Source organism: Fukomys damarensis, unplaced genomic scaffold, assembly GCF_012274545.1.
Source record: "Fukomys damarensis isolate Sample0158 unplaced genomic scaffold, DMR_v1.0_HiC HiC_scaffold_23, whole genome shotgun sequence".
Lineage (NCBI taxonomy): Eukaryota > Metazoa > Chordata > Mammalia > Rodentia > Bathyergidae > Fukomys > Fukomys damarensis.
In genome coordinates, this window is record NW_022900935.1 from 18,873,177 (window position 1) to 18,884,400 (window position 11,224).

Below are 11,224 nucleotides of genomic sequence, written 5' to 3' on the forward strand. Positions count from 1 at the left end.
CTCGATAAAACTAAACAGTAACGTTCTGTGCCACCCTCTAATCCTACTACAAAGTGTTTACAGAAGAATGAAAACAGAAAGACGCCCATACAAATGTTTAAGGCAGCTTTGTTCCTAATAACCAAAACAATAGAAATAGCTTTAAAAAAAAAAGCCAGCATGGTGGCACACACCTGTAATCCCAGCGATTGGGAGGGTGAGGCAGGAGGATTGCTGTGAGTTTGAGATCTGCCTATGTTACACAGTGAGTTCCAGGTCAGTCTCAACTACATAGTGAGACCCTGTCTCAAAACATTAAAAAAAAACCCTGAAAAACAGCTGATGTAAAACAACAACAAAAAAAAGAGAAACAGCTGACATATCCATCAGTTGCCAAATAGATAAACAAGTTGTCCAGTACACTTACACAATGGAAACTATCAGCTATAAAAAGAAACTACTAAAATGGATGTTGTGGCATATGCCTGTAATCCTATCAATCACTCTGGGAGGCTGAGGCAGGAAAATAAAAAAATTTAAGAACAGCCTAGCAACTTAGCAAGACTCTTAAATAGAAAATAAAAGGGATGGGTATGTACCTCAGTGTGAAGACACTGGACTCACTCCCCCAATACCACAAAAAATGAAAAACAAAACATGCAATAAATGACTGAGCCATGCAATAACATGGTGGAATCTCAAAAATGTATGTCACATGAATGAGGTTACAGAAAAGACCACATGCGGTATGATTCTATTTATACGAGTCTGGAAAAGGCAAAGCTTTAGGAATAAGTAAGATTGATGTTTGCTAGGGGTGAAGGAAAGGGGATTACCAACGGACACAGGGCAATTTTGGAGATGGAATGCTTTACATTTTAGTGTGGTAGTCATTACACAACAGCATACATTTGCCAAAACTCGATGCTTACAAGCCAGGCATGATGGTACATATCTGTTAATTGTAGCACTCTGGAAGGCTGAGGCAGGAGGGTCACAAGTTAAAACCCAGCCTGGGCAACTCAGCAACTTAGCAAGAACCTGCCTAAAAGGTGGAAGGGGTTTTGGGATGTAGCTCAGTGTAAAGTCACTGGGTTCAATCCCCAGTAGTGCAAGAAAAAAAAGAAAAAAAATTAAGTTAGAGCTTGTCTTGCTTTCTCAGATCTGATTTAATTTCAGAATCCACTCTGTGTGTGGCAAATTGTATAAGATCGTCACGATAGCTTTTCTGCTTTTAACTTTCCCATCCAGGCAAAGGAGGTTTGTCCTTTCCTTAAATTTGGGTGGGCTTCTAACTGCCCTGACCAGTACCGTGGATGTGTGCTTGGAGTCTCAAGGTACTAGGTAGGAAGTCCATGACCTTGAGGCCACCATGCTGGGTAGGGTGAACCTATGGCGGGGTCAAATCAGTTCTCTAATCAGCACTAGACCTCCATTCACTCCAGATGTTACAAAGAAGCTGAGCCTTTGGAGAGAGGATTCTAGCCCCATGGAGTACCCTTCAGCCTTTGAATCTTCCTGCTACTTGGGAGCTGAGGCACAAGGATTCAAAGTTTGAGTCCAACTTGGGCAGTGTGGTAAAATCCTATCTCAAAGCTAGAAGGGCTGGGGATGCAACTCAGTGGTAGAGCACTTGCTCAGTGTGCATACAACCTTAGATTCAATTCCCTAGGAAGGAAGAAAGGGAGAGAAGGACGCAGGGAAAAGGGGAAGAGGGGGAAGGAGGGGAGGGAGGGAGAGGGAGAGGGAAAGGAAGAGAGGGAGGGACCCCCCCCCCATCTGTAATCCCAGCATGCCAGAGGCTGAGGAAGGAGAACTGCAAGTTCAAGCCCAGCCTAGGAAACTTAGTGAGACCCTGTTTCAAAATTTAAAGAAAAAAGCACTGGGTAACAACTCAGTGCAAAGGGCCTGGGTTCAATTCCAGAATTCCAAGGAAAGAAGGGAAGAAGGGAAGAAGGGAGAGAAGGAGAAAGGAAAGAAAGGAAAACAAAAAACCAAAGAGTTTACTTGTCAATATGAATTTTTATTAACACACATTTGTCAAAGTCTGTACAAACCAAAACATTCCTGTGTTTTAAAATGTCCATTATTATAAACATACAAAGAAACACAAAAGGTGTTACAAAAAGTTAGCTACTCGATTTTATGGTAAACAGTGTTGTGATTTTTAAAAACCAAATTTTAAGACCGAGGTTTCTTCTTTCCCGTTTAGGAACTTATGGAGTTAGAAAATGTGTGGGTCTGCTTTATATTAAATGCCTCGACATTAAAAAAAGATTTAGTATAAAACTAAATGTGTTTTTTTATATTGTCATACTTCACATAACAGAATTTCTCGGTCTAAAATTTTAAAAAAATCATGACTGTCATTTTTTTCACAATCTTTTCTGAATGCAGATGCATCTGAAAAATATTATCTGACAGTTTTATCTTTACCTAAAAGTTTCTCATTCAAAAAGTTACAGAACTATTTAGCACTGTAGTTTCCCTTGCTTAGAAGGAAAAAATTACATCCCCTACTAGGGTGATATATAAATAACGTGGTCCATTGTATCTCTCATCAGAAGGAAGCCATCCATTTTTTATCTTTGTCCAATTATGTGCATGGCTCCACTTAATGCGAAGAATGCTGTAAGTTACAGAACATTTGCTTTTTTTTTTTTTTTACCAGGGATCGAACTCAGGTCCTTGCACTTGTGAGGCAGGCGGTGGAACCACTGAGCCAAATCCCTGGCCCAAGAACATTTGCTTTTAACAAATTAAATTTACTGCTACAGTTTTGGTAGACCGAGGTACAAATGTCATCTGCGCTCATGATCACCTTTAATGCCCCCACATTAATGACTCCAGGGTAGTTAGTTCTGTCCTGTTTCATGGCACATACTACATATCCCTAATTTCTTTCAGAAACATCACGTTAAGGACCTGAGAGTATGGCTAAAAAATGCAAATGCATCCCCTTTCCTGGAAAAGTAAATCCACATGCCTATCCGGCAGAAAAAAGAAACAGCACACCCGACTCTGGCTGAAGCCATGGGCCTCTAAGAGGCACCTGATTCCAATACACTTCCATGGAAAGCAGGAAGTATATAGGCTGGGGTGGGTGCAGAGGAGTGGGAAGGAGGTACTGTGCCGACATTTCCCCCAGTGAGACCCACAGCCCATTCTTCAGTAGTTTCTACTGACCCTAGAAATACTCTCTTGTTTAAAGACCTCACCTTGTTTGATTTTTTTTGGGTACTGAGGACTGAACCCTTGGCCTCTGCACTGAGCTATGCTCCTCCTCCAAGACCCCATTTTGAATCTGCTCATGTAAAGAGTTTTCTGACAATCGCTCAGTATAACAACTGATAAGAAGGTAAAAAGGTATTAAAAAACAAAAAGTGGCAGTGTGAGATTTTAAAATCAATCATGTAAAAGAATAAGGGGTGGGGGAGCGAAATGTCCAGTACAACCTGGACAACCTTCCTTTCTGCCCTTACTTAAAAAGACAGACTGTTCAAATCTTTGCAACCTCCCTTAAGTATCTCCTTAAACATTCTACTAAGAAATCCACTTAAAGGCACTTAACTCCATACTTCTACATTGAATTCAGCTTAGCAATCAGTTTTTAAGACTCTAAAGTAAAGAAAAGATCTGATTCTTTTACTAAAAGCTAGAGAATACGACTGTTTTTTTCTCCCCAGAGGCATCACTTTTACAAGAAGAACTATCTAGGCTACCATTGTTCCTTTGTCAAGAAAAAGTTTCTTTTTCTTAAAAAATAAATAAAACTCTGATTATACATAGTACAAAGTTCATACATAATATACCTGGAAAAAAACCCAAGAGTATACCCTGAAGCAAAAGGTTAATTGGAGAGAGAAAGCCTCTCTCACTGTACCAGTCTTAAAGTGGCAGTTTTCCAAAGCTCAGAGGTGGCAGTGATAGGTAATTAGTGCCAAACTGTTGCTCACGGGTACGGCAGGATGCAATGATGCACAGAAAAAAACATTCTGCACATAACACTGAGCGGTGTTCACCACAAAAACACCAAAGAATAGTACCAAAACAGAGACAAAGAGGGAGAGACAGGGGAGGAGAGAAAGGAGAGAGGGAAAGGGAGAGAGGAGAGGCAGGAAGGAGAGGGGAAGGAGGAAGAAGAGTAGAAGGAGCAGATGAGAGAAAGAGGAGGCAAGCCTGAAACCCAGACACTCAAGCATGCAGTCCTAGCGCAGCTCAAACCAGGTGTTCCCATTCAGCCCACCACAATCGCACAAAGGGTAACTATAATAAAATAGAGATTTCTTAAGAAAGCTTGCAACTCCCAGCAAACAGCCAGGTCTCCAACCCTAACCCAAGGTGACTCCATCTGCTACTGCTGGGCTGTCACGGAGAAGTTATAGCTCCTGACTTCTCAGACTTCTTGTTCTTGGACAAGGCAGCTGCTTGCTTCAGGAGCTCTCGGTTTTTGGCCTTAAAAACATAAAATTAAGTTTAATGGATAATAGTAATAAATAGGATAGATATTCCATGCAGATGTGAAAGCAATGTAAAGGGTCGAGAAGCAATGAACAATTCTAATTTCAGAGGTTAAAAAGTTCAGAGGCTAATGAGGGTGTTTCAATCTCTTCAGATCCACTGTTGGGTTATTAAAAATGTATTTATTATTTATTTGGACAGGGTTTCGCTACGTAGCTCAGGCTGGCCTTGAACTCACTACGTAGCCTAGGCTGGCCTCAAACTCTAGGTGATCCTCCGGCCTCAGCCTCCAATGTGCTGGGATTACAGGTGTGCACCATGCCTGGCAGATCCACTGTTTTAAAAAGGTGCTTTATTTAGGTCAAATAAACCAGGGAGGACCTTAATGAACTGGAAAAACAGAAACTGTAAGTCAGACACCTAAAATCCAGTCTGCTACATTCACAAACTCAAGAAACACATCTATTAATTCTACTATTTTTGAGAGAAAAAGATCAGAACACACTCAAGAATAAAACAATAAAGTATATCAAAAAAAGGAATTTACCAATATTTTGTGATTTGTCAGTATTTTAAGAAAAAAATTTGAGATGAATACTTAAAATACAATCAGGCAACTACCCCAGAGTAAGCAGTGTCACCTGCAATTGTTCTGCGACTTCTTTGTGGGTTTTCTCCATCTGGTTCATCTTGGCCCTCATCTGAGATTCCTGGTACTGAAAATCAGCTTTCAGCTCTGTAATCTAAAGGAAAAAAGGCAGTGACCAGAAGAAAGTGTTGCATGATGAGAAATGTTTTCGTATCAGAGAGCTAAACGGTCTCCCAAATTCACGAACTCACCAGGGCTCACCGGCACATCTACACCTACATCAAGCCAGGGGATATTGTTTTTTTTCTAAAGTTTACCTAAACTAACATTTCCTCCTTTTTTTGAAAAGAGATAAATGTCTCACTGTTTTTGGAGTTTTTTTTTTCCTCCTCTGGTTTTCTGAGACAGGGTCTCCCTATGCAGTCCAGGCTGGCTTTGAACGCATGGTGACTCTCCTGCCTCAGCCTCTGAATAGCTGGACTACAGCTACTGCTCAGCACTGAATTAACATTTCTGATACATAACCACCACCAAGTTTTTAAGATTTTAAATATTTAATATATACCAACTTCTCCAAATAAAACAATATATAACTAATGGTTTGAGAAAAGACACAAGAGTAAAAGATGCAGCCAATTACTGAACTTTTACCATGTTCCAGAAAAACTAATTTTATTATTTCATTCAACTGTTTTTTTTTCTTTTTTGTGACACTGTTTTGTTATGTGTTTCAGGCTGGCCTTGAACTCACTATGTAGCCCAGGTTGGCCTTGAACATACAGTGATCCTCCTGCCTCAGCCTCCTGAGTGCTGGGATTATAGGTGAGCACCACTGAAATGAGGTCTTGCTGTTTCGTCCAGGCTGGCCTCAAATTCATAATACTCCTGCCTCAGCCTCTGGGATTATCCGTGGGTGCCACCATACTCAGCTTCATTAATTTTTTAAAATTTTATTTATTTATTTTTTTGTACTGGGGATTGAACTCAGGACCTTGTGCTTGCCAGGCAGATGTTGTGCTGGCTAAATCCCCAGCCCGGCTTCATTAAATCTTTATGATAACCTTGTAGGGACAGTGTTGTAACTTTATAGATGGGAAAACTAAGGCTTAGAAAGAATTAAGTAACCTGGGCAGAACATCCACAGTGTTAGCAAGTGACAGCTGAATTTCAAACTCTAGGCTCACTCCTACTGACTATGCTATTCAAGGATCACAGAGGACATCTAAGCCAGAGAGACGATGCGTGAGCTGAGTTCTGAGGTACAGTAGCAACAGGCACATATAGTGAGGAGAAAGGGGACCCAAGGGAATCGTTTGGCCACAGGCAGAGATGACTGAGGATCGACAGGGCAGAAGGTGAGGCCAGAGACAGGCAACATGATACAGGAAAGTGCTTCCCCAGCCAGGAAGTATGACTTTAGTCTTGAAAGCTACAGGAGAAAACTAATTACTTGTTTTTGAGCCTTTCAAAACCCTAGTTTTGCAAAGCACTAGGAACATGTGTTCATTTTGTCTCTATTTTGCAAAGGTCTTTTTACGTGCCATTTCAATTTTGGCCCATAAAATATACGTGGGTCCACTTCATCTGCTAGTCCCATGTAAAGTGGAAAGGATATGGGTATCTTCCTGTGATGTGCCACCTTACCGGCACAATAGCAGACTTAGACTTATGTTCACTCCCTTGTTCTGTCATTCACTAGCTGAGCAATTTGGACACACTATTCAACCTCTTTGGGTATATTTAATCATCTGCAAAATTAGGTGGAAATTAAGTGAGAAGAATGCATGAATTTATTCAATATAAGGTTGATACAGAGGCATATGCTTGTAGTTCCAGCACGGGGGAGGCTGAGGCAGGAAGACTGCTTGAGCCCAGGAGGTGAATGTCAGGGGAAGGAGGAGAGAGGAGGAGAGAGGAAAATGTAACAGTACAAATGTCTTTGTTATCATTTAGAATGAGTCACTGCATTCTGAATTTGGCACAAGACAACATAGGATGTTAGGGACAGAACAGAGACAAGGAGGGGATTGGAATTCTAAGAAGGAAAAATACTGGAGGCATGCCTCATCTATTAAATGATGCTAATAATTCTTACTCAAAGGTTATGGGCCAGGGATTTAGCTCAGTGGCATTGTGCCTGCCTTGCAAGCGCAAGGTCCTGAGTTTGATTCCTGGTAAAAAGAAAAAAAAAAAAGTTATTATAAGCTGGGCATGGTGGTGAAGTCCTATAAACCCCACACTCAGGAGGCTGAAGTTCAAGGCCAGCCTAAAATACATAGTGAGACCCTGTCTTAAAAAATTAAAACCAAAACCAACAAAAAGCAAATAAAATGTTGTTATAATAATAAACAAGTTGGGACTTCCAGGAAAATGGTGGAGTGGTGAATAGCAGAGAAACAGCCTCTCCAAAATTTGGTGTCAAGATGCTGGAATACAGCATTGTGAAGAAGAGAAGGAGGGAAGTGTGTCCTCTGGACCCGGCAAGGATCTGAAGTGAGAACTGAAGCCCACTGAAGAGAATGAAGAAAGACCTCAATGCACGAGAAGGTGGCAAGACTGAGATTGCCTAAGGGTCACAAACAATACTATAGGCCAATGCTAAAGAACTAGGGGCTGCGCCAAATATGCAGCAATTTCTCATTCCCAATAAATTGAAGAGGTAGAATTTTTTTTTTTTTTGGTACTGGGGATTGAACTCAGATCCTTACGCTTGCGAGGTAGGTGGCCGAACCAGAGCTAAATCCCCAGGCCTCTTTTGTTTTTTAAAATAAATTTTATTTTATCCCATTCCTCTGTTCAAGCTCCCTCCCCTCTCTATGTACAAAAGTTTTGTTTCATTGTCTTCTGAAGAGGTAAGATTCTGAAACAGACTCAAAACCCAAAAGCCAGTTATACCTAGAAGACATTTCTGAGAAATAGTCACTTCCTAAAGGTTCTTAATACTAGCAATAGAAAGCTACCTACCATGAACAATTATAAGCATCAACCCAGGAATTAAACTAAAAAAAAAAAGAAAGAAAAAGAAAGAATATGAAAAGACACTAAAACAAGATGCAACCTTGACTTCTAGATCACCAAGGGCAAACCCAGTGGGCAATGAGGTGGAACAATTCAAAAGGCAGCCACATGGACTCTCTGAAGTGGTAACAACAGAAGTAACGAGGCAGATGAATAAGACTAGAAAAAAATCAAATCAGGGATAGTTTCTCAGGTAACTACAGAGTCCAAATGCTCATCTACTGATGAATGGATATAGACTTTTATACAACAGAATACCACTCTGCCATAAAGAAAGATAAGCTTGAGACATTTCTAGCTAAATGGGTGCACCGTGAGATCATACCTTATGTGAAATAAATTGTATACACGTTTAAATACCACATTATTTCTCTGGCATGAGAAACGGAAAGTATAAAGAAGGACCAAAATGTACAACAGATACTGGGAAATGGGAAGAAAATGTTCAAATGGGAAGGGGCACGAGGGAGGAGAGGGAAAGGAAGGGACAAGAAAAAAAAAAGAATAAAAGGAAACAAATGGAAACATAGGGGTTGAAGGGAGGGGAGGGGAATGGGAAAAAAAGAGCAAGATATATCATGTACAGGTAGAAATTCCCTATGATGAGTGTTATCAATATGTGTATCTAAAATGTACCAATAAAAAAATAAAATTTTTAAAAAAAGAATGAGGTAACACATATCTTAAGATACTGTACCTAAAATGAAGACAAAGTGAGCATGCAGTAAAAGCTAGCTATTAGTGTCTTTAGTGCAAAAATGGCATAATCTCTAAGAAACTGAAAATAAGGTAATAGTTAGAACATGAATTAGAACAAGTATATAAAAAGCTCCCTTCAGGTCAGGTATTTGTCTCAGTGGTTCCACCTCCTGCCTCACAAGCGCAAGGGCCTGAGTTCAATCCCCGGTACCAAAAAAGAATATAAATAAATAAATAAGTAACTCTCTTTAAGAGAAAGGATAACTCTTAGACCAAAGTAAGACTGATCTTCTCACAAAGACATGAATACTAGAAAAATGATACAGCTGGGTGTAGTGGCACATGCTTGTAACCCAACACATGCCTGGGAGGATGAGGCAGGAAAACTCCAAGTATGAGCCCAACCTGGGCAATTTAACAAGACCCTGTTCTTAAAAATGAGGGCTGGGGATTTGGTTCAGTGGTTCCACCGCCTGCCTCGGAAGTGCTAGGGCCCAAGTTCGATCCCCAGTACCAAAAAGAAAAACAGAGAAAGGCTAAGCCAAGCACGGTGGCAAATGCCTGTAATCCTAGCACTTGGGAGGCTGAGGCACGAGGATTGCCACAAATTCAATGCCAGCCTGAGGAACACACAGTAGTAAGTTCAAGACCAATCTAAACTACACAGACCATGTTAAAAAAAAAAAAGTAGTATCTTAATGTGAAGACAGAATATTAATAATGAAGATAATGAATTACTAATGTGTTTGTAGTGTGTCCCTTAGTAAGGGAGCTGTCAAGTGACGAAGCAGTAAGAATAAGAATCATGAAAGAGGGTCCAGCTGGTCACTGTCCAGGGTGTAAGAGACCTGGCCTGAGTATTTCTGTCCCATGGACACAGCCACCCCATAATAGAGACAGAGACATCAAGTTCTTTGAGCCTGAGAGCATTAAACATTCCAATTACATAAATACTATCTCTTATACCAACTCCATGTTCATTGAGCACCTTTTGATTACATACACTCTTCCCAGGTAGGTCACTCTGACAATAGTATGCTGTTATACACTCCACTGTGAATTAGGGTGTCAATGCTGTAGAGTTCCCTATACATTGTCTCTGTACTTTGGCTAACCAATGTCCTCTCTGAGAAGGGGAAGCTCCCTCTAAATGCTAAGAAAAGTTGACTTTCTGAACTCAGGTGGCTGAACAGGCTGACCAAGGTAATGCCATCCGTCAGTCACAGTGGCAACAGTATGCCTCACCCCAGGATGTACCAACCTTGCCGTGGAATCCCTCTCCAGGCATCAGTGGCCAACAAGTATCAGCTGAAGTGGGTCATCACCTCCCATCCCACACACCTTAACCCTTGTATCACTCTACAGCCATCCATTCACTAAACATACCTTCTTCTCTTTCTCTAAAATCATCTGATCCTTTTGATGCAACATCTTCTTCAGAGTAGCCACCTCTTCCTTCAGTTGGGCGATGATGACGAAGTGGTCAGTGCCTGGTGAGTCTAGGGCCAGGTCTGGAGAAAAGCTGAGTAGAAAAATGCAAGGAAAAAAAATTGTAACTTGGATGGAAAAAAATTGTAACATCTTTACCTGAGTGTGCAACCCAGGCCACTTGACTGTGAGCTCCTCCAGTGATAAAGTAACTATCTGAATTCCTAGCATCGAGCACATTGCTCCAGACCCACCAGGACTAATAGCTTTGCTGATGCACACAGCTTGAGTGGTTACCAACACAAACCACAACCCACTTACATTCCTACACCATCTTCTCTTCCATTCAGTACTAAAATGAATGCCACATTCCCAAGAGCCAAAGACACTGTTCAGGTTGATTTACTTGTGAAACAGTCATCATGTTTATAGTTAAGAGAACTTCCCTAGAATTCTGGATAGATTACAAATTGTTAAGCTCAGGTATTTAAAGCTGTGCTTCCAGAGTCCTGTGATGAGGTGCAGCTCTGGAGAAGCTACTAGATTCTATCCACAGAATAGTCGCCCTTTTTGTAAAAAGAAGAAATTAACAGAAAGGAAATCAACTTTCCCTATGCTACAAATGACCTGCAGACTATAATTTCTAGTACGAAGAATTAGGTGACATTTAGTTAGGAAAGGATCAAAGGGGGTTGAGCTTAAGAGTCACACTAGAGCCTGCCTTTTCAACAGACTCCTTCTAGTCAATGGGGCACTCCACTCTGTCCACATGTGAGGCGAATGCCATGCCCTTTTAGCAGTCCCATAAACAGAGAATCTGTAAACTCCTGAAACTACGGTGTATGTACAATCTTGCCTTCCTATATAATGGATAGTTTTTTGGGTTAAGATCCATAGCTTTCAGTGGCTGGTCACAGGAGCCTCAGGCACAAATTAAGTTAAACAATCACTACCAAATTTTGCCCTGCTCAGAGAATTCAATTCCCAAAGGAAGCTCTTTACTTCTCTCAGGACAATTTTTTTTTTTTTTTTTTTTTTTTTTTTTTTTTT

General features: G+C 40.8%; 1 protein-coding gene across 1 annotated transcript in view; it reads right to left on the reverse strand.

Moving 5' to 3' along the window:
* Nucleotides 1-3,206: 3,206 nt before the first annotated feature.
* Nucleotides 3,207-11,224, reverse strand: part of Fam76a (family with sequence similarity 76 member A) — a 29,955-nt gene continuing 21,937 nt past the window's right edge. The window contains exons 10-12 of the mRNA XM_010634753.2: nt 10,133-10,268; nt 5,082-5,183; nt 3,207-4,434 (exon numbers count right to left, since the gene is read on the reverse strand). Of these exons, the coding sequence (XP_010633055.1) occupies nt 4,348-4,434; nt 5,082-5,183; nt 10,133-10,268 (325 nt within the window). The 3' untranslated portion in view covers nt 3,207-4,347. The remainder of the gene's footprint in view (nt 4,435-5,081; nt 5,184-10,132; nt 10,269-11,224) is intronic.